This window comes from Syngnathoides biaculeatus, chromosome 21 (genome assembly GCF_019802595.1).
Source record: "Syngnathoides biaculeatus isolate LvHL_M chromosome 21, ASM1980259v1, whole genome shotgun sequence".
NCBI lineage: Eukaryota > Metazoa > Chordata > Actinopteri > Syngnathiformes > Syngnathidae > Syngnathoides > Syngnathoides biaculeatus.
The window spans coordinates 6,585,787-6,609,117 of NC_084660.1; the positions used below are offsets into that span (position 1 = coordinate 6,585,787).

Consider the following 23,331-nt stretch of genomic DNA (forward strand, 5'->3'; position numbering starts at 1 on the left):
GTGAACGTTTAAGTGCAGTCGGAACACCGGAATATTTCTTCTCCGAGCATTATCGATGGAGCGGTTTGGACTGATTTGCTCTCATGTTTACCAAAGTATCATTTTGTATTTCTGAAATTCGACGGTGCCCTTTTGCGGTTCGACGTTTCTTTCACTGGTCGTCCGCGCGGTTGAGAAAATTCCGAGGCGAAACGCACTCCCTTGAAGGTGTCTTGGTTGTGAGATCAGCTGATTTTTTACGCTGCCATTTTGTCCGGCGGAGACTTGAACGGAAGCAGCCAGCCAGTCGAGCCCTGGGAACAACCCTCCCCCGCCCTCCCCAAACTCCCACCCCGCCACCCCGTCGAGACGTTCCACGCGGCGGGACGAGGACAGCGCCAAAGGGAAGGCGGAGGCGATCCACTGGTTGTTGTTGTTTTTTTTTTTTTAACTTCCAACTCTTCTCCAAGCTAATTTTGCTAGCTTGCCCCCCCCTTCCTCGCTAACACCCTCCGCCCTCTCTCCCCAGACTGAGACTTCATCTGTCACCGCTGGCAGCTCCCCCCGTGTGATTTTTACAAGTTCAAGCAATGCCCTTCTCGCTTTTGCGTGACTTTTTTTCTACTCGCAGGAGGACTTGACTGGCACTTTTTTTTTTTTTTTTGTTACGAGCCGTAGCGGCTAACAAGCTTAACAAGTTGACGTGGAGGAAAGAGGCGCTCAAGTTGTCCCCAGTGGCGACCCGTTTGTCGGTTTTGCGACTTCGTGAAAGCCCCCCCCCAAAAAAAAAAAAAAATATATAGCCCGAGTGACATCGCGGCCAGTTAGCTATGTTTATTTATGACCGCAAAGTTATTTCCACTGTGAGCGAATCCCACAGCGGGACTCTCTTTTGGCTCGAGGATTGCAGCGGAAACATGAGCTAACACAGACTAGCTCAGAATAGTATAGTAGATCTAGAGGTAAAAAAAAAAAAAGAATAAATAAGCTGAACAGAGGAAAGAATACAACAACAACAAAAAAAAAAAAAACCACAAGGCTTTTACGTCCGCTTGACAGTAACGTCACGTTGAAGTGTAGGCACAAAAGAGGAGCCGAAAAAGGAGAAGACATGTCTGGCCAATCGATCACCGACCGGATCGCTGCGGCTCAGCACAGCATGACCGGATCGGGCATCAGCAAGGCGGTGTGTAAGGCCACCACGCACGAAGTGAGCGGACCCAAGAAGAAACACCTTGACTGTGAGTGTTTCCCGTCTGTGTATGTGCAGGTTTCGTCTGTTCACCGTCAGTAAACAAGGTCCGCTTCTGTCAAGGTTGCTTATTTTCAACCAGAAAGTTGTGCCAAGGACTGTTAATGTCAACTACAGAAAAGATGCAATTCAGTAAATCCCCATATTGAAACCTGTACATGGAGATGCACTGTGTGCTTGCTTCTCGTTGTCACAGCCAGTTGAATTAACCTGTAAAATGGCAACTACATTTGATAGTGTGATCCAGAGCAGGTGACAATTCTCACGATGTTATTAGACATCATAATAGGGATTTTCATGGCCTGTGGTTTTTACCGCTACAAAATAAAATGCCAACTTCACATTTAAGTACAAATACTGCGGGCTGTTCATTTCTACGGGTTTCGGGGTCTTTGATTATTCTCACGATTGAGAGATTGAAAAAGATACGGCAAGCACACATGGATCCAATGCTGTCAAATGGAAGTCCTGTACAAACCCATTCCTGACCTTTGCATCCACATCCCCACGTACAGTTTAATTATTGTTTGTTATTGATTTCTCTGCGAGGGTGACAACCGCTGTGTCGAGTGCATTTGGTGGTCTTGCTAGGGAGCATCTGAGTGAGTATAAAAAAAAAATGTAAAAGCACATCTGGGTTAACAGGGGGAAGGAGCAAACTTGCACCAGTTTTCCTCCCCTGGTGTTTTTGTTGTGACTGCGGGAATGGGCCACAGTGACTATTAAAAAAACAACCTTGAGCCCAGTGTGATGCCGCCGTTGACCTCTGCCAAGGATTGGTAGCACTTCGAAGGCGACACTCGAGGGCAGTTGAGTTTTCACACAGTTGAAGCGTTTAAGGAACTAGTGGCAGGATGTGGTTTTCCTGAAAAGTCAGATGTGGCGAGAGGAAATGAAAGCAAGCCGTTGGCTCACAGGTTGCAGCTGGGTGTGTTTGATGCTTGTAAAGATGGGGAAGGAAAAAAAAAAAGGTTGGATTGTGTTGCAGCCACCTCCCATTCACAGATGCAAACATGCACCTTTCCTCCCCTCGGCCAAAAATTGTTTTGACGGCAAGCTGGGAATGAGCTCACTGGCATATTTGCGTCCCCCGCCAGCCACCAGCAGTAAGTGTGACATTCAAGCACCGCTTGTGAAAATCACAACCTGTTTTAAAGCCACCGTTTGGACAGTCCGCCTCAATTAACCAATGGCCTGCTGTATATTTGGTTCTCCGGTGGGGATTTACTTCATCTGAAGTCTGACATTTAACATCTGCTGTACATCGTCGCAATGGAAGCAGGACAGCCTTGACAAATGAAGCAAAATTAAGAGTGGGATGTTGTTCGCTGTAAGGGGCTTTCGAAAACCAGAGATCTGAGCCTGCTACATAAGAAAAATGACAAAATCTTAAAACTAGTTTCGATCCAGTTGTCAAATTTGTGTGTAGTGAGAATGAACCCCCATGTAGTGTGAGGGGGGGGGGGGGTGTTTGGTCCATCCACTCTTGCTTAGATTACATCTGGACAAAGCCCGCTGCTTGATCTGAGGTGAGTCCCGCACTATCCAAACAGAGCAGAGGTCACCCCTCCCTGGCTGCAGACTAAAGATAGGCCCGGCTACGACTCCCGGGCCGGAAAGGTGGATTCTTGCTTGCCGCTTTTAGTCACTTGGAGGTAGAAGTCATTTTGCTAAGGCCAAAGTACCCGCGCGCATCCATCAAACGCACAAATACAAGCTTCTTTCGTCTTTATGTGTGAGGGTTTGCATGCATTCAGTTCTTCTGATTCGCGGGAGTTATTTATAGCCGTGTTCTTTGGGGAAGCCTTGGCCTGGTTTAACTGCTTGTTTTTTTTTTGTTTCCCGTACGATCCCTATGCGCGCAGAGCCGGCTGGACGTTCCGACGTACTTTGGCGCACGATCCCGGTGGACCCTCGTCGAGAGGGAGCCCGTATTTATTTCTGTGTGCGGAGAAGAAGTCTGTGTTTTCGAGCCCTCCGGGGCGGAATTAAAAGCAACGGCACCCAAACTACGTAATCTATAAATAGTCAAACTTCTGGTGACACTCTGCTCTCCTTCCTCTCTGCTTATAAATTTGTTCATTCCCTCCCATCTCTCTTCCTACCTGACTACAAAATCTGTAAAATTCCTGAACTTCTGCCCTCCCTCCAGTGGCCAATTTCTAAATAGTTCTAATTTTAAAATTGAGGGAGTCTGCTTGGTGCAGCAACAACCCTTGATCATGAGAATTGCGGGGGGGGGGGAAACCTGCGCTGCTGACCAAATAACATGCGCCCACACACAGTCGCGAGTCTCACTCGGTGCCAGGAAGTCTCCGATCCATTGTGGCTCAATCAAAGGGCGCCGAGGTCAAAGATGAGCGATAACAATGGACCTCACAAGACGAGGTGACCGTCAGGAAGGAGATCGCATTCACGACTGAGTGTTTTGCGTTACCTCAGAGTTCTGGTTGGCCGGTCAGCGCGAGATATGGAAGTAAATGTACGGATAGGATCTTATTGATCATTGACCAGCTCTCCTCTTTATTTTTACGATTCCCCAAAGTCTTCCTTGTAATCACGTCTATTCCATTCTTGTTCTGTCTTCTTTGTTTACCTTCCTCGCTCCTTTCAGCTCGGGGACCCAGCGGCAACGAATGCGTTTCCACTCGGGCCTGATTAAGTCTGCACATGTAGTAGCCGCTTTACATTATTCGCGCTCATGGGCAAGCATCCCTACAGACCTAGTGAGCCTTCGTCTCCTTTTTCCATTTTTTTTTTTAAAACCTAAACACATGAGTTATGTTGAAGAGGAAGAGAATCAATTCACTTCAGGAGTCTCAAGTTGAAGAGAGGAAAAAAAACAAGTTTAGTTTAGGTCCCGTGAACTGTGCAACTGCAACTTGTCTTCAGAATGGTGTCCATCTTCCCCAAACACGGGATTGAGCCATTTTATTGTGCGCGATCACGATCCAATGCAATTTGTGTCGGGCAGTCGAGAGTGATTTTGCGATACTGAATGACGGCTAGCGAGCGGCTGGGCTGCGCCCAACTAGGCCGCGTGCGCTTGCGACGACGAAATGTGCGGCGAGGGATCTCCCCCTCGCCGTCGTCATCAGGCGTGGGAGCCGGCCGCCCGTAACGTTCTGCGGTCAAACACGAAAAGCACGAGAACAGGAGGGCGTCGAAGACCACAGGGAATGAGCTTGAAGGGTGGAGCTATAGGAGGGGGGAAAAAATTAAGATATCTGTTGTCATTTCATGATTGATGACCATTGTGACGAACCGGTCCAGGATTTAGAAATTATGGTTAATGTCGCAATGTGCTTGTTCCCCCCATCCAAGCTCTTTCCTCACCGCCTCTGTGTGTGTTGTGACTGTTTCTTTGTGTGCAGATTTGATCCACTGCACCAACGAGATGAACGTGAACATTCCCCAGCTGGCGGACACTCTGTTCGAGCGCACGGCCAACTCCAGCTGGGTGGTGGTCTTCAAAGCCCTTATCACCACGCACCACCTCATGATGTACGGCAATGAGGTGAGAGCCAAAAAAAAAAAAAACAGGGCCTGTCATAATTATATAAAAATAACGTTCGAATAGTATTCTGTCTAGTGCTAGCCAACAACAATCGGTGAGATTTTTCCACAAACCATATTGTGAATTTATTTTGACCTGTTTTTATCTTCTTCAAGAAGCGAATGTGTTGCTTCATTTTTGCACCTCTAACCAGAAGCAATGCTTCCTTTTGTCGGTTATTGTATCAACTGTCTCTGAAAAGAGGAAGAATTTTGTGAGATTTTGTTCTGTTTTTTTTTTTTTGGGGAATGACGAGCAAAGTTCCGCTTCTCTGAGTTCTCGATCAATAAAGTTCGCTTTTAAAAAGCCACCCCACTCCCCCCCTAGTGGTGGGCTAATCAAATACCGCGTTCAGTACTGAGGCCACTACTTAAGTCAAGACAATAAATACCATCCAGAGACACCAGTTCATCACATGACTGTGTAAAATGTTTGCTGGAGCTGTGCAACATTTTTGTGGAACCGAAATGGTGCTGAGTCGGTCACTGTGGAGCTGAATAGATTTTTTTTTTTTTTTTCAAGATTTCTTCCTGAGATGGAAATGTTGCTGTCAAACGTAGCTGCTTTTTTTATGTTGAAATTTGAAGTTGTCCTGATATAGTCGCAAGATCCGGAATCGGGGGCCATTGCATAATTGTCAGCTCATTGGTGTGGGCTGAAAAAGATCAGGTTAAAAAAAAAAATCTCAATGTTTTTACACAAACAGCAAGCAGCTGAAGTCAATTTAATATAACTTGAGCAAATAATTACATTTAGAAAGCGACGAAATGAGCTTTTTAAGTACAAGACGAGTCGGTCTATATTCTTCACTTCCCTGAAAAGTCATCTTGATTTTATTTCACTCCATCTTAAGATACCTCTCAGAAATTAAGTTAATCATTCTAGTTTTACTCCTCACAGGTTAGTTAAAAAAAGAAGAAATCCATTCATAAATCACATTCACTGTCAAATGTGCGTGTTGACTGGGTGGGCTGCCAGTGAGTGGGTTTTCATGTCAACAAAAGTGAGTACACCCCTAAGTGAAACAGGCTAAATATTTTCCCCAAAATACGAAGGGTTCAGCATACATCATGGAAATTCGTCTGCCATTTCCCTGTTGAGCCAAATTATGCTTGCCACTGCGATTGAGCAAAAAGGATCAAAAAGAGTCTAGCAGGAAACTCGAAACAATGCCTGCGAGAGCTCATTTCCACCCCGTCACCTCTGCTCTCTTTTTCTTTTTCTTGGGAACTCTATCTCCAAAATAATAGCAATACAAATGAAGGAAACAAAAAGCTTTTTTTTTTTTTCCATTTTTATTGAATTACGTACTTGTTTGTTTAAGAAACAAACAGCTATTTCTTTCACGAATGTAGTTGTTTTTCCGGTATCAATCCAACAGAAGCGGGGAAAAACACGTTGTTGCAACGATGCGTTATTAATTCAGTTTCCTCCGGCACGCGATGACGGAGCCCGGGCTCTGCATTAAAGATGGATAAAGCGAAGAAGCGCATCGACAATAAAAGCAAACGTGGAGCTGAGGAGAACATGATCGCGTGTAGTCGCAGGTCATGCGCCGCGATGCCTTCACTGACGCCGCAATCATCAGCTCATGCCGAACACGCAGTCGATTCGCGCCCAGGTCAAATCAGTCACACAGTTCCACGGCGCTCATCTCCAAAGATGCCCACTTAAAGGCGGAAAAAGATGAATAAATAAAACACAGTTCACATCATTTCTTTACATATAGCACGTAGTGAGCGGCTCGAGCTTGTGCTTCGAGCCAACTGTTACAATTTTAAATCACGTTTATAGTGAGGCTCTGCTGACTTAATGAAATTCCCAATTCATTCTCCCTCTCTGCGGTATTTGTGGCAGGACTCGGACCGTTTAATGTTCCATGAAATGATGGCGTTTGCTTCCCCGGAATGAATCCAGTGGCATCTCGTACAGGGAGGAACTTGATCGGGGGCGTTCTTTTGTATCCACCTTTCGTCACGGTTTCAACAAAAGCCCTCCAATCAGCTTGGCCTTCACTGCGCCGCATAATTGAAAAATATAAATCAAGCTTATCGAAAAATCTATCGGGGCGAATTTTTGCTCCGCATCCCCGGAGTTCGCGGTGATCATTTTTTTTTTCCCCCCACTCAGATGCGTTACTACTGCAGACTCAAAACAGCGGTACGCGTGAGCTAGGAGAAAAGAAATCTGGGAAAAAAAGGAAAAGAAAATCAAATGAATGCCCCTCAAAACATTTCCACCACCTCTGGAAACAAGTTCAGTGCAACACACGTGTCTGTCTCTAAGCAAATATGTTTGTCTACGCTGCAGTTTGCTGCCAAATTGAGAATTGGCAAAGTGGCAAATCTCCCGAGTATTTTAAGTGGGTTTGACAGAAATTTCTCAACGTGGAGCTCGGCGGCCCGCTGAGGATTTCCAAGACAATGCGCACTTCTTCGGCGATGCAAATGCAGATGTGATAGCAAGCCCGTCGCCGGAGGAAGAGGAGGAGTTGAAAAGTTCAGTTGGATTATTTTCAAGTTGGAACCAAGTGTTATATTTTGCGGTCGGGGCTGGGGGGGGGATCCTGTCTCTTGAAGACGTATCATCCTCTATGCCACACGAGCGTCATTATTTTAGGCTTGTCTACGGTAAAAAAAAAAAAAAAAAGTGAACCTTGTGATGCATGTTTTCGTCAGGTGTGCGTTTGTAGAAATCGCAGTCGAAAAGAAGCAAAAAGGAATCTTTTCCAATCGCCGTCGTCTTTTCTTGCTTCCCCACCTCTTAGCGTTTCATCCAGTACCTGGCCTCCAGAAACACGCTGTTTAACCTCACCAACTTCCTGGATAAGGGAGCCCTGCAAGGTGAACCAACCAACAAACAAACAATAAAAATTCACCCCTTGTTTTATCATTCATAAAACCAAATTCATTCAATCTTCTCCCTCACCTCCCAGGTTACGACATGTCAACCTTCATCAGAAGATACAGCCGTTACCTGAACGAGAAGGCCATGTCCTACAGGCTCGTGGCCGTGGATTTCACCAAGATGAAGCGAGGGTAGGCGAGAATCGGCATGACGCGGGCCCGCCGTCGCGCTTTCGAGAAAACTCGAAGCGTTTTCCAAACGAGCTTTTTTTTTCCCCGTTCAAGGTTGCACATTTGCGAACGCTCGTCCGAGTTAATCATCTGCTGCTCTGGTTAAAGCCTTACCCGAGTACTTTTAAAAGCACCGGTTATAGAATTTTGGTTCGAAATGCCGTTTGTCTGTTGGTTTTCATTCATTTTTTTTTTTTTTTTTTTAGATACCAAATTCCAATTCAGTTCCCATTAGCGATGTGAGGGGGAGCTGAGTTTTCAGTTGCAAAGCACGTATCGCCGGGCAGATGGTCATTATTTACTCATTGTTTGTGTCATGCGGCTTTTTTTTTTTTTTTTTTTTTTTTTTTGTAATTTGCACTGAAACATAAAAACTGCTTGCCCCTTCATCAACGTGCAGGACCGAGGGTGTGATGCGGACCATGAACACAGAGAAGCTGATTAAGACGCTGCCAATAATTCAGAACCAGCTTGATGCTCTGCTGGATTTCCAGGTACTTTGTGTGTGCGCGAGCTGATATAAATTCTTGTCTCTCTGGAAATCAGCACTCAACCCGTTTGCCTCCCCCCCTTCCTCCTCCTCTTCCGCCGCAGGCCAACCCGAACGAACTCACTAATGGCGTGATCAACTCTGCCTTCATGCTGCTCTTCAAAGACTCCATCAGGCTGTTTGCCGCTTACAACGAAGGGGTCATCAACCTCTTGGGTACCGCGCTCACCTTGACTTAATCGCTCTCACGGCAGATTCGGAGGTGCGCCGCCGCTGCCGAGGCGACGTGCGCGGAGTGGGGGTCGCCATGGCAGCGGCGTAGGCTTCCTAATGCATTCAGCACTGATCGTTGTCTTTTTTTTTTTTTTTTTTATAAACCTCCTCTGGCTGTGGCAGAGAAATACTTTGACATGAAGAAGAACCAGTGCAAAGATGCTCTGGACATCTACAAGAAGTTTCTTTACAGGATGACAAAGTTGTCAGAGTTCCTCAAAGTGGCTGAGGTATATACACACACACACACAAACGTAACTGTAACTTGATTTTAGTGGAAAAAAAAACCCGCCCCCACACACACACACACACTCAAATACACACTCCCAGCTTGACAAAGATGGACGCCTTTGCGGCCCTCTTTCGCCCAGTGCCCGCAGAACATCCCTAACCGTGCGAGTCGGCCGCCGGAGCATTTGCAATTGAACAAATCCCGTTGTTGTGTTCTAGTTAGCTTACCAAAGAGCTTCCCGTTTTTACCTGCATTAAAAAAAAAAAAAAAATGTAAAGGAATTGTGGCTTCACATTTAGGTGTAAACGAATGATTAGCTCCATGATCTAAATGTGTCAAACTGAATCTGGATGGAAGTTTTCTGAGTAGAGACCATACATCACTGAAACTTAAACCAGCAATAAAACATAATTCAAAAGCCCATGTGAATGTTTCATTTCACAAGGCTGCGGACAATGTCGACGTACGTGGCAAAAAAGTGCTCAACTGACCAATCAAAGTGAATCTTTTGGCGAAAGGATGTGGGGGGGAAAAAAAATGATTGGCTCCGTGATGTCGAAAAATCAAATCAAATCTGTGCCTTGTTAATGCTTGACCTAAATCAGACCTCAGTTTTTACTTTTTCTAGATGTAACAGCTGCTTTGGAGGGCGCGCCGAAGTGATGAGAGGCAGAAGTAGAAGCCCCGATTGGTGATTTTTAACAATCCTTGACCTCGTGTTCTTTATCTGTGTCCCGAGAGCCGACTTTTATCTGTCCGAGCGCTTACAGATGGGTTTGGTTTTGGCGTCTTTTTTTGTTGTTGTTGTTGTTGGTAATGTCGAGATATATTTGTGTGTTGTCGTCACAACACAATTCATCACTGCCGTCATGCCATCCTCCGCCTCACGTTGGCCACTCCCATCCGTCACCGACCATTCGCTCAGTGTGGCGTCCCAAATTCTCGATTTGTTGATTTCCACTGTCGATTTTTGGTTGGCGCACGAAGTAACGATTCCCCTTTGGTTTCTCACATGGACTCTGCCTTTTTTTTTTTCTCCATTTTTTTTTTTTTTTTTTTTTTTTTTTTTTTCCCCACCCACCTTCCTCCCTATCTTGTTTGTTTTCGACGACAGGAAGTTGGAATAGATCAGGGTGACATCCCCGATCTCTCGCAGGTCAGTGTACATTTCACCTCCTTTTCTTCTTGCTTTTTCTCCGCCACCCTTCTTTCTCCCACTCTGTCCCTACACTCACGTTACATGTATTTCCTCACTCACCATGCAGCTTTTTTTTTTTTTTCATTTCCAACAATCATCCTGGTGTTCTTGTCGGGAGTAAGGGTAGCTCCCAGCATTATTATTATTATTTTTTTCCCCCTTCAGAGAGGTGGGATTGATCCTGCTCTCCTGGCGTTCTCTTCCACCGTTGCAGGCTCATTATAGATCCTGTTAGCAGGCTTAGCTGGGCTGGAACACTGCTTCATCAGCAACTGCAGATTGCTAATAACTTCAATCATAAAAAAAAAAAAACCTAAAAGTGTTCAAGTTCCCATTACAGTATGTATATTAGTCGTCTGACTGAAGTGAAAAGCGCATTGATTGCAGTTTCCTTCTCGACGTTACGGATTCTCACACCAAATAAGGGACCAAAAGTAACATCTATCTTTAAAAAAAAAAAAAAAGTTTACTGCAATTAGACTGACGGCTCTCACCAAATCTTTTCTTCTTCCTCCTGTGTCGCAGAAAACAAAAGGATCATACATTGTAGGTGGTGGGTTGCGTACTGTTACTTCCTTCTTCCCACCTGTTTGGACGCCCCCGCACGCCAAATATGTGCTCTAACACGCGCCGCGCATGCACACGCAGGCACGTCCGCTTGTTGCCTCGCTTCCGATATGTGCCTGTCCGACTCGTGCAGATTGCTTTTTGCCCTCTGGCAAGGCAGACTGCCGCGACGAGCGAAAGGGCCGTGAAACTTCATGAATAGAAAATGAGGATTCACCACGCCGGCCTCGGTCTTCATCTGCATGGCTCGGATTCCATTTGAATTTTGTCGCCGTCGTGCGCAGCCAGCATCTCTGCACCGTGTCGCTTTTAATCATACCTAACCTAAGATTTACAGTCTAATCATTATGCAGGAGACAGAATGATTCAAGATCTTTTTACCCCCCCCCCCCCCCCCCCCCCCCGTCTTGTCCCGAAACCTTGTATTGTGAATCATTAATAGCAACACGCACCGTGATGATTTTGCATGCGTTTTGTATCTATTATTGACTCTGCTTACAAGGTCCTCTTCGCTGAGCAAACTACTGTCTAGCTCACAAGACAAAATACTTCCAGATGTGTGTGTGCCCGTGCGCTCGTGCATTCTTGTGGATGGTGACGTTGTCATATTTTCACTGTAGAGGAAATTGCTCTCCTCCATGTGCTGCAGTAAGCTGAAGTGCAGCTGAACGATGGATTTCGGTGGAGAAGGGAGCTGCCTTGTTTTCGTGTCTTCCACAATTTTAAGTTTGAACCCCTCTGCTAATCTCGTTCTCGACGCAAGTCTTGCAATTGACCAAGTGGGGATTTGAATGGGGAGCATAAATGAGAGCGGCACAGGCGCTTGCGGAAGGACAAGCATGCAAAAAGAGAAAAGAGAAAAAAGAAACCGCATGACTTCTCCTCTCCCTTTGACCTTTTTTCTTGCTTTTTGTTTCAAAGCTATTTAATGCTATTCTCCTCACCATGTCATTGTTTGCTGCATGTTGCCACGGCTACCTTTTTACTGCCTAACGCCCTCTGTTACCTCCCTGTGAGACCAACTGACTCCGACCTAGAAAGCGTTACTCGCTTGTGTGCGGGAAGCAGTATTTTGCATAAAGTTGGGCCGATGATTTATGTGTCCTTTCCCATGTTGATCCTACCCATGTGTCCCAAGGCCCCCAGCAGCCTCCTTGAGGCTCTGGAACAGCACCTGGCATCCCTGGAGGGCAAGAAGACCAAGGAGCTGAACCCAGACACCAGGTGAATATTTCAAAGACGGCAGTGGCTCTTCAAACTCACTCACTGCCATTGACCGCTTTTGAAATCAAATATCCGCGTCAAGCGAGTGAGTTAAGTGCCGGCGGCGGACGTTGACCAGGTTTGCATCCATCCGTCCGTCTCACAGGGCATCCACCCTGTCCAGCGCCGTCTCATGTCTCGCCTCCACCGACATGTCCTTTGCCCGCATGGACGAAAAAGAGAAGCAGCTGGCCCTGGAGGAGGAGCAAGCGAGACTGCAGGCTCTCAAGGTGACAGTCGATGAGGTCTGGCCCATCTTGTGGAACGCAACTTCATTCACAGAACTGCAAAAACCTCGGTTGGCCTGCTGTCATATCGTTAATTTGGCATCAAAGGGCGTGTGCTCCTAATTAATCTGCATTGATTTGGGATTCAGGCGGCCTCGATTAGACTATTCACGTGTCCGTCCCTGCTATCGGTTCCACTTGGAAAGATGCTGTGTGTCTGCGTTGTCTGCCAGGATCAGCGTCTGAAGGAGATTAGCATGCAAACGCCGCCCTCCGCCTCCCCCAGCAGCCAATCAATAGGCAGCGGCCACAACAACAACCACATCATACAGACGCCGGAGTTGTTCGGCTCCTCGCTGTCAGGCAACAGGTGTGTGCGAATGCACTGCTCGCCCTTTTGGGGTCTGGGCCAAAGTCTTCTCTGGCCTAAAAGTAACCCTAATCTGTCTTTCCAATTGATGCGCCCTTTTTGCTTCATCTTTCACTCACCCCCCCACCCCCGCCCATCCATTCCCTTTCATCTCTACTTTCAACGACTTCTTTTGTCCCGTTTTTCCCTTCGGCCCGCTCGTATTTTCTGACTGCTTTCTTTTGCCCTCCTCCTCAGTGTGCCCAACCTGAACAGCGACCTGTTTGATCTCCAGCCAGCGTTCATCCCCGCCGTGCAGTGCGCCCCTTCCATCTCCTCCGCCAACAGTGCCTGGGGAGGTACGCCGCACACGTGGAGAATAGATGTGTCCGGAAGAACAGATAACATACACCTACCCCCACATATGATATTGTCTGCCGTAGCGTCCTCACCGCCGCCTACCGTCATTTTCTTCCATTTGATGATCTTACCGCCGTCGTCTTATGTGATCCGTGTTGGGAATCCTGTGGCTCTGCTATCGAAGCGGCTTTCCTGTCCACGTAGACTTGAAATGTCTTCAAATGCCTGTTGACCTTTAAGCAGGTGTCAGCATTTTGTTCTTTCAAAAGAAAAAGCTTCACGGTCGAAGCCCGTGCACGCTTCCTCAAATGCTGGTTGCGATGAGCAACTCGCCGGTTCATTTTTGCCACATGCTCTTGCCCTCGAGAGAGCGTTGCCACAGTTATACCAAAAAGATGTGCCCTGGCATCTGTTAATCCCGGCTTCTTCCACGCGCGCACAACACTTGAATAACGGAACTACATCCCCCCCAGGACTGGAGAGCCAGCCTCTGCAAGCCAACGCCCCCGCCATGACTGTAGATTTCGATGCTGTGTTCGGGAATAAGGCCGCTCCTGCTAACGATGGAACGCAGCCAGCCCCCGGTAAAGTCTTTTTACCCATCTGACTGTCTGGGCTGCAAAACTAAAACCCCTTTTGGCTTTTGCGGGCAGCGCCGACGTGGCTTTTGATTAACCCTGGTTCTTGCAACTCTGCCACCTTTCCTTGTTCCCGTGTCGACTCGTACGTTGTCGTATCCAAAAAAAAAACACAAAAAACTTGTTTGCCACAAAGTTCTCTGCTGGCAGCTTCTACAGTATATGCAGAGAAATATGTCAATTGTTGTCTTCTGCTTTCTATTGCGATTCCTTTACCACACGAGCTACGCTCAGCGGGTTCCCAGACTGGTCTGCACGTGCTCAGCTGCGTTTGCATCTATTGTGGAGCCTTCCTCCCTGCTAGCGCGTAATCAAGGTGCAATTATTTTCCGGTGGATCTCCACTCTGACAGCTCCCATCCATCAAGCGTCACGACTGGAAGTTGGCCAGCTTTAATCAGCCAGCTGTTTCACACCAGCTGTTGATGCATATGCATAAAAAAATGGTTCCTCCCCCCCCCCCCCCCCTTCAACATATTTGAAAGATTTTAAATGTATAAGGTGATTGGGGTGGGCGTCGAAATGTTAATTCACTGCAATGCAATGTTTCTTTTCAACTGGAATCCGGCGAGGATTCCGCCTCGTAATATATTCTGCGGGTCTCGAAAGATGTGAAATTGCTCCCAAACAGCTGCCAGTATCAGGAACTCTGCTTTGGTGGGAAAAAGGCTGAAGAGCATAAAATGGTCAAATTGGGAGTTGTATTTTGATTCTTGGTTTTTGGAGGCTTCTCGCTCGGTTTAAGCGACGCATTAAAAGCTGCCCTTCAGGCTGCCAACACATCTGGTCGACTGGCAGCATCACACCACAGCGTTATTTTTTTATTTTTATTTTTTTTTGGGGTGGGGGGGTTGTATTATTTTAGGACCATCTTTCCCCGTGCGTGTGTTGTCCAACTGCAGCTATCTGCCGCTTCACGTGTCCGTTTTGTCTCTCACCCCCCTCCCCCCTTTTCATTCTGCTCATTACTTTAACGCTGGTGTTTGTTTTTGCGTCTGCGCCGTCACACTTGGCATAGCAAAAGAATCACCCAGGCAACCCGGTTCCATCTGCGGTTCTCAAACTCCTTCAGCTCATACAAGATATTTGCTCAGAAAGCTCTCTTTTGTTCTCCCCCTCCGTGCGCGCGGCCTCTTCCCGTGTTTGCTCTTCCAATAGCAGACTCCATGTTTTTATCACCTTCACTTCTCGCTGCCCTCTGCTCTATTTGATCTTCGAGAGGGAATTTTTTTTCTCTTCCCGTCTCTTGCTCCGCACTCGTAAATCCAGTCGTATCGAGCAGACTTCACCGAGACGTTGCCAAAGGTTTTTTTTTTTTTTTTTTTTTTTAATCATAGATGCATCAAGACAAAGTAGACATCATGAGAATTAATTACTCCAGCCGACCGCCGTTTATTACGTCGCAGTAGGTGGAAGTCTGCACCATGGAACATTTTTACACTTAATATTTACAAATCTCTAACGTCTTAAATGTATAGCTCTCCTTTCCCCACATGCAACGGTAAAATGTAAAAAGCCATTAGATGGAGAAAGCTAGGGAACGCTTTCTTTTTTTTTTTTTTTTTTCCCCCCCTCCACATACGCTCCCCTCCTCCCTGGCCTGCCACCTCCCGTTTGCGAAGCTAGCAGGAAAAGTGTGTGCTGGATGTGTTGTGTCAGCACCACTGTCAGAGCTACAAACCATTTCCCAACTAGATATTATCCCTCGCTCGCTCCTTCTACCCCCCTCCTTCCTTTCCTTTTCTGCTCCCTCTTGTGTTTCACGAGGTCAACGTGGTCATCTCGCGGCCTGTTTTTGGCATTTTCCATATTCGTCTTTTGTCCGACTCATTTGCGCAAATGAACGCTGACGCGGGGAGTTGTTAACCCGGCCACGCTCGCGCGCCAGTGCCCCAAATTGCTCATTGCCCCTGGCGACGCGTTGACAAGAGGACTGTTAGACCTCTCACAAACATGCATGCACATACTTAAGTGTGCGCACAACAACTTTAGGGAAAAAAAAATCAGTGGTGCAAGTTTCTTTGGACCATAAAACTTCAACAACTGATCAACACTTTCATTTTTTTTTTTTTTTTTTTTTGTTCTACGAACATGACATGGTTGTGTTTTGCCTTTCCATCTTTTAAGAAGCTGGATTGTGTCTCTCCCCGCAGGTTTTGACACGCTGGGAGATCTGCTGAAGCCGACGGTTCCCGTACACGCGGCGCATCCCCTCCCGCCGCAAATGGTGTTCCAGTCTGGCGGAAAGCTGCTCGCCAATGACCTGGACTCCTCGCTGGCCAACCTTGTAGGCAGTGAGTGAAACGCATGTTGTGCTTGCAGAGTTAAAGTGCTATCGTATGATATTTTCTGGTCATACGAGGACATTATATGATCATAACCTAAGTCGTCGTCTCTCCTCAGATCTGCAGTTTGGTGGAACCCCATCCAAAAAGTGAGTTTTGATACCTTTTAGCTAATTGATTTGTCGTGTCCTCGCTCCCGTGACGCTCCCGCTGCCTCCTCCAGGCCGGAGATGCAGTGGAACCAGCCGGGGGAGAAGAAGCTGACGGGGGGGACAGAACTGGCAAAACAAGACCATGTCCACCACCCAGTGGAGCCCGGCGCCCATGGTCCCACCACCCATGACTGTGCCACACGTGGTAAGACGCTTGACAATTGAGGAATCATCCTCCCCATTTGCCTTCACTTTTGTTTTGGGTTTTTTTGGCGGGGAGGGCGACATCCATGGTCGCTGCTGTTCCTTGGAATCAGCACTTCTCGCTCAGCTTGACCCCCCCCCCCCCCCCGCCCCGTACGCTTCTTCCGTCTGTTTTGCAGTGCCATCCACTCGTCTTCCTTTCCCGTCTGTCCTCGTTTGCTTTTCTCATCTATTTTGCTTCGTCATCTGCTTGCCGCGTTCTTGTTGCTGTTGTTTGACCCTTCGCTCATTTCTCTTGTTTTTTTTTTTCCAGCTTAATTTGTCTTTCGTCCCTCACTCACACCCCCTTGCTCTTATCTTTGTCTTTTGTCTCTTTTTCCTGTTGCATCCTGACGCAGAATGGAATGTTCTATACTAGTTATGTAAGTAGCTATTCACTACCAGCTGCCTGCTGATGAGCTTCCTTTTCAGCGATCGCTTCGGCTCACCTTGATCGATACTGTCACACTTTACGCGATATGTTTGTGACGATAATTGTGCAGTTATTGGTGTTTTCCAACAATAATGTAAAAATTATATTTGCCTGCTTCTGTGCTGCGGGTCCTTGTTAACTCCGCTAATATTAATACTTTAGTCGTTGCATGGCTGTCAACATAAAGTGCAACTTCGCCGAGCAGGAACGAGTGGCTGTTTTGCGCATGGCCACCAGCATGAAAGTTTTGCTCCGTGCGCGTACACTCGACCTGACGAATTACTTTTATTGCGTCCGGTGTCAACAATTCATACCGCAGGCACCCGCAGCAACATTTCCACGCGCTAAAGCTCATAAAACGCCATTAAATTCCCAGAGGGAGTTCTGGTATGTTGGCAATGGCCTCCATTTTTTTTTTTTTTTTTTTTTTTTTTTGAGTCATTTCCCATTTCCTTCCAGGCTCCAGCTCCCGTGGCTTTCCCCATGACAACGCCGCAAGTGCCTGTGTATGGAATGGTGAGAGGAAAGCATTATTTCAACCAGATTGGAGATCAATGGATTGAAAATATAAATATAGATGTCAATGCTGTCGAGTTAAAGGTCAAGTGTCATGCCTATAAATATTCTAAAATAGATATTGTGATGAAAAATACATATAACATTATTCCCTTCAATGTCTACATGAAAAAATAATTGTGATCGGTCAAAAATAGGTCAAAATCATGTTTTGTGATGGGGGGGGAACGGATGGGTCCATACCGGCTGCCATTTTTTCATGAATAACGTAGTAAAAATCATGCATTTCATGACAGTTGACCTTTAATACACAATATTGATTGTTGGAGAGTTTTTATGTAAATGAATAGCAAGCACATAAAAGATGTTAGCATTTGTGACTGTGGGAAGTTTTCCTTGTAGGTCCCCCCCCAAATGGGTCAGGTGGGTGGGGTGCCAGTCATGGCTCCTCAGCCAATGATGTACAACCAGCCTGTCCTCAGACCCACAAACCCCTTTGCAGCCATACCTGGTGCCCAGGTGAGATTGTGTCTCGTACGTCTGTTCTGTCGGGGCGGGGGAACCAAAAGTGAACAGAAATGAACGGAAAGTCACATCTTTAAAAGGAGAAAAAGGAATTTGGGGATGTCATGGAAATCATGAAGCGCTTAGTTTTGTCCTGGTGATCCGTTTCACCGCTCCAATCTTTCTGCCTTTGTTCAGATGCAGTTTATGTAATCCAGTCAAGGGCCGCGGGGCGAGTGAGTGGAGTGCCAAAAGCGACAAGTTGACGCAAAGAAGACAAACACGCAACAGGAGCGAATTATTCGATCAAGCCAAAAAGGACAAAGACTGTGAGCCGACCGATGCCCTTCTTCTTCTCTACCCCCCCCCCCCCCCCCCAAAAAAAAAAAAAAAAAAAAAAGGCTGGTGGGACGGTCGTTGTCTGAAGCAACTTGCAAAGTGTGTGAGCGTGCGCGTGGGGCGCCGGGTCGCTGAATGTTTGGAGTTGAGAGAAACGGAGTGCCCGATTGAAGACGCTGCGTGTGATGGATGCGAGGGTCTCTGCTGCCACATTAGCTTTATTTCATACTGGTGCTATTTTGTCGCCTCTCGGCTGCATCCCTGCCTGCAACTGCGTGCGTGCGTGCGTGTATTGATAAAGTGCGTGCGGCTGCTTCAGACAAGCGTCGTCCTCTGAAGGCGTTCCCTCGTCGCGCGTCGGCGAACCCTCCCGAGTGCGCTCTCTTGGGTATCTTTTGCTTTCTCCCACTCTCGCGGTTGTTTTTATTTTTATGTCGATTTGATTGTTCAGCGGATTATTCAGATGGGCGCGACCCGCTTCGATACCCAACCCCATCTGAAAAAACCTACGCCGGATTCCAGTAAATGAGTTAATAATGGATATTCATATATGGCAAGACTGAATATTTTGGTGATTTCTCCCAATTATCAAGTGATTTCAAAATGTAGGACACGTAAACAGCAGGCAAAACTTGTTCATCTGTATGTAAGAGTTGTTCTTCTAGTACGCTAAATTGTCTGACGAGTGCAGCCAATGAGCATACTAGTACACACACGCTAGTAGGATACGAATGAAACCCTTAGAGAGCTTGCCATATGCCTTGCTATGAATTATCTTCTCCCGGCAAAGGAGGAATTCAGTACATGTAACCTTTCCACGCGCAAATCCACCAATGACGGCGGCTCCGCCTCGACTTCGTTGTCTTTGACGGACATTTTTTTTTTTGCTGCCCGGCCTCACGTGATGGTCGTAGAGGTGTTGTTCTCTTGTTGTGCTCTGCCTGTGCTCGTTTCCATCAGACACGTTAAATCACTTAAATTGCACTGATTCACTTGAAGTGTCTTCGTGTTCCCCTGGGTTGTTTTTTTTTTTTTTAAAGATGAGATGCAAAAGGTCATCCCCCTCATCCCAAGCATTCCATCGCAATGATTTGTATGCGGACGTCACGCCCGCCGGTGTGTGATTCTACGTGTTTTCATGGAGGGCTGCTCACACAATTGTCAGATGCACGCGCTTGTTTAGTCTAAAAAAATACAAAAGAAATGCACATGCAGGGTTTTGCACTGATGTGACCAAGCTGCAACTGTTGAGTTTACTTTCTGGTTTGTGTAAACACCAGCCACTTTAGCAGGTGACAAAATGTTCCTGCCATTTGAGCAATGACCCCCCCCTTTTTTTTTTCTACTCGAAGCCCCACCCCCTGGCCAGCGTCGCTATCCGGACCGCCGGATCAGCGATGGTCCCGTCATGCGTCAGGTGTTCTGGCTCTTTGTCGAGTCGGAGCGCGGCTTCTCCTCTCCCGCCTCGCCACCGTTTTCGCCGCGTGTAGATAATCTAAACATGAACGACGCCGTCCGATAGATGTCACTCTTGAGCGCCCCCGCCCCCCGTCGCAGTCTCGTGTTCGCTTTCGACTCCTCGTCGCCGGAACCTGTCGCCGTAGATTTGCTGCATCCTCCTGTGCTGCTCTCAGTTCTTTGTCTCTTTTGGTGATTATTGCTTTTGTGTGTGTGGTTTTTTTTTTAAAGACTATCTTTGGGGGGTATTCAGGCCGTGTTGCTTGGCTTGCCCCTATTTACTCTTTTTGCTTTTGAACCCAGTTTCATCTGTCCCTCCTTGAAGCACGTCAGTAACGTTACACCGCACCAGTCCGGCTCTTCCATGTCCACAGCAAATCGTTTGCTCCCGGTTTTACGTTAGGGGAATCTTGACAGATCCGGTCTGCAAAGGCCAGCCGGGAAGAAGAACAGTATGGCCAAACGGCTCGTCAAAGAGTTTAGTTGCCTTCTAATAGAAGCCTAACATGACAAGCAAACGTGTGCCACCCCCCCCACCCCTCACTTGACGTAAGATGGTGAGCTCAAACCACATAAAACCTCTTCTACCTTCCCTCATCTGGCAACTGTCGTCACTTCTCCTGTTTTGCATTTCGGGGGGGATGGATGAAAGATTTTGCGATTGCATGGGAGGGGCTCGGATTTTTTTTTTCACGTTTTAATTGTAAGCGTGAAAAGGAAAACACTGAGCCTTGAGATTAATGTTGAAATCGGTGAGCGCATGGGTGTATCATTGTTCTTTTTCTTAGAAGCAAAATATGATTAGTCATTGCCACTCCCCAAATGATTTTTACCCCCCCCCCCCCCAGCAACCCCTTTTGTGCTATTGTAAGTGGGCTCGTCGGTCTTTTGAAGCTGAGCCACAGCAGCCAAGTGTCCCCCAAAGTTGACACTTTTGTTGTGATTTTGTCGCCACCTTGCGTTCACTTCATTTGTTGCAGCTTTATGCAAAAAAAAATAATAATAATAATAATAAATCTGACGCGTGGTGGCAAATTGTTTTATCATAACTTACATTATGTTCATTTATGCTTTTCCCCCCAAAAAATAAAATGAGATTTTTCTTAAAGCTATCAGCACAGATGGAATGTTACTGCTCGTGTCCCCGCCAGTCAGTCGGTCGGTCGGTCGGTCGGTCGGGCCTTCATTGATGACGAATGCTTTTTTTGTTTTGTTTTGTTTTTTTGCCACCTTTGAATCTTTGTACATGATTTCTATTTATTTAAAGCAGAAGTATATGGATCCTATCAGCATGGAAAGGCAAAAATGATGAAAAATCACAGGCTCTTATTTTACAGCAGTATATTTGTTTATTCAGAGGGTGTCTTTTTTTTTTTTCTTTTCCCGTCTTTTTGAAAAAAATAAAGTCATTTTCCATTAGCAGTTGAGTGTCTCGTCTTTTATTTTAGCGGGAATGTGCCAGGACTAAACTTTGTGGTCCATCCAGCCGCACTGTGTATTTTAGTTTTGTTGAGCCCGCAGCAGATCCGCAAGTCTCGGTCAGAGGCGTCGGTGACAGCTGACCCCCACTATCACCACCAGAAGGAATGCCCACCCCGCCCCCAGCCCGCAAATAAACCTTGACAGCTGTAATGAGCGTCAGGAGGGAGGTGAGCTGCTATTTTTGTCTCTCATCCAGCTAGAAAGAGAAGAGTCTCTTGGGTAGACCCTCCTTTTCTCCCTTCTCCCCTTCTGGGTCTCTCCCGACCGCAGAAGGTTCTGGAGAAGCGTCCTCCAGAATACAAGCGAGTCGGGGCGCCGGAGAAGCGGACATGGCGCTGCTGTGCTACAACAAAGGCTGCGGGCAGACGTTCGACGCCGACGACAACAAGGACGGTGAGCGCGTCTGGGAATTCTGAACAAATATTCGGATGTGCATTGATATTTTTCATTGATGAAGTTCAACTGATGGTGATTATGTGATGTTGAACGCACGCTGCTGACCGAAAGGTTCCTGCCTCTTCCATCCCGGGATCCCCGTCTTCCACGATGCTCTGAAGGTAACGCTTGCCACGGTGCGACCAGACGGCGAAGACCAAAATGAAACGTTTCCAAAAAATATGACCGCCTCTCACAGGGTTGGTCGTGCTGCCGCAAGCGGACGACAGACTTCTCTGAATTTCTCTCCATCAAGGTAAAACTCTTCAAGGATGTTTTTGGCATTACGATTCCCCCCAGAGAGAATTTTTGCAGTTTTTTTTTTTTTTTTTATTCTTTTTAACAGGGCTGCACCCGCGGGCACCACAGCGACGTGAAGCCACGCGAGCCACTGCTCCCCGAGGTGTCGTCCGACAAGGCCGGCGGCGAGCGCGCCAATGGGCACGAGATCATCTATCGGGGACCCAAGTCTTCTGAGAAGCTCCAGAGAGAGAGACCAAGGTACGTCGAGGCTCCTGATCGAAAGTCACACTTTTTTTTTTTTTTTTAAAAAAAAACCTCAAATCTGGGGCGCGGGCACAGTTCAGATGAACCCAAGACCAAATTGCCCCTTAAAGTGGCGGCGTCCCTAGCGAAGGAGCTGAAGAAACTGGACGTGAGCGAGAGAGCTGAAAAGGAGAAGAAAGGTCGCTTGTACAGTTCTGTCCTAATAATCCCTGAAATATGAAGTGTGAGGTTGGTTTTGCGACACCGGCTAGTGACATCGTTTTCGATTTTCCCCAGAGAGCCAAGGTGTGGTGCCAGGAACACGGTGTAAGAATTCAGGATGCAAAACAGTGAGTGAGGCCTTTTTGGCGTCAGGACGCTGCCACTCGTGGTCCCCATGACCGACGCTGAGAAGTGTGTGTGTGTGTGTGTGTGTGTGTGTGTGTGTTCAGGTCTATCAGGGCCAAGAGACGGACCTGGAGGTCTGCACACACCACCCGGGTGCGCCTGTCTTCCACGAAGGGTAAGGATGTAAGAGGTTGTGTGCTTGGGGGTGATCCCAGCTGATGGTGAAATCTCTTCAACAGGTACAAGTACTGGAGCTGCTGCTGCATCAGAACCGAGGACTTCAACGCCTTCCTTGACCAGAAGGGCTGCGTGGCCGGGAAGCACCGCTGGGTCCCGAAGCAGGTGTGTACGGAGCAATTTAGATGGGGAAAAACATGGACGCGAAGGTGATTTTTGGTCGCGTCGCCAAGGACAAGAAGAAGGTGGCGTGTCGTCACGACTGGCACCAGACAGCGAGCAGCGTCGTGGTGACCGTCTACGCCAAGAACCCCAACGCGGAGTTTAGCTGCGTCGAGGCCAACGGGACGGCCATCTCCTGTCAGATCCAGTTTGAGAGCGACAAGATCTTCAAGCGAGACTTCCACCTTTGGGGGGTGCGTGAACATGTTGTATATTTATGTTACGATGATCCCATCCCGTCCTCCCGTCTCAGGTGATCATCGCGGAACACAGCGTCGTCAACATGGTCCCCTCCAAAGTGGAAATGACTCTCCGCAAAGCCGACCGGCTGACGTGGAGCAAACTGGAGGACCCAAACTACAAGCCGGAACCGGAGCCCACGGAGGACGAGAGCGACGACGTCCCGGATTCGCGACGTCCCGACTGGGACATCGACGACGACGACATCAGCGACTCGGACGAGGAGTGGGCGTACGACACGGCGCCGAAGGAGACGCGAGCCGAGGCCGACGGTGGCCGACAGCGAGCCGACGTCGAAGAGTTGCACAATGTAAAGAGGAAAGAGGTGGAGCAGGAGGTGAGGAGGGCCATGGAGGAGGAGAAGAAGCTGGAGGAGCTCCGGAGGCAGCAGGAAGAGGAAGGATACGAAGACATGCCGGAACTGGAGTAAAACTTGTGATTAAAAATCGAAAACGTTGTGATATTACCTCCCAAAATAGTAACTCACAAACCTCAGTTTTATGTGTCGACAATTTTTATGCTAAAATGTGAGTTTACAGCCAATAAAACAT

General features: G+C 47.4%; 2 protein-coding genes across 2 annotated transcripts; both read left to right on the top strand.

Annotated features, from left to right (window-relative positions):
- Positions 1–229: 229 nt before the first annotated feature.
- On the top strand, positions 230–20,809 carry LOC133494415 (phosphatidylinositol-binding clathrin assembly protein-like). The gene is given in 20 exon segments (XM_061808230.1): positions 230–1,220; positions 4,606–4,748; positions 7,555–7,630; positions 7,723–7,825; positions 8,265–8,358; positions 8,459–8,570; positions 8,751–8,857; positions 9,974–10,015; positions 11,763–11,848; positions 11,994–12,117; positions 12,348–12,484; positions 12,722–12,822; positions 13,297–13,407; positions 15,614–15,754; positions 15,864–15,894; positions 15,969–16,011; positions 16,013–16,102; positions 17,033–17,089; positions 17,492–17,608; positions 17,792–20,809. Coding segments are annotated over 20 exon segments (1,860 nt in total). The 5' UTR covers positions 230–1,090; the 3' UTR covers positions 17,807–20,809.
- Positions 20,810–21,024: 215 nt separating this feature from the next.
- On the top strand, positions 21,025–23,315 carry zgc:92429 (uncharacterized protein LOC445063 homolog). The gene is made up of 11 exons (XM_061808234.1): positions 21,025–21,039; positions 21,143–21,265; positions 21,380–21,429; positions 21,507–21,563; positions 21,654–21,808; positions 21,890–21,993; positions 22,091–22,143; positions 22,246–22,316; positions 22,381–22,483; positions 22,552–22,734; positions 22,794–23,315. Exons 2-11 carry the CDS (start codon positions 21,202–21,204, stop codon positions 23,208–23,210), a joined length of 1,257 nt encoding a protein of 418 aa, XP_061664218.1. The 5' UTR covers positions 21,025–21,039; positions 21,143–21,201; the 3' UTR covers positions 23,211–23,315.
- Positions 23,316–23,331: the final 16 nt, after the last annotated feature.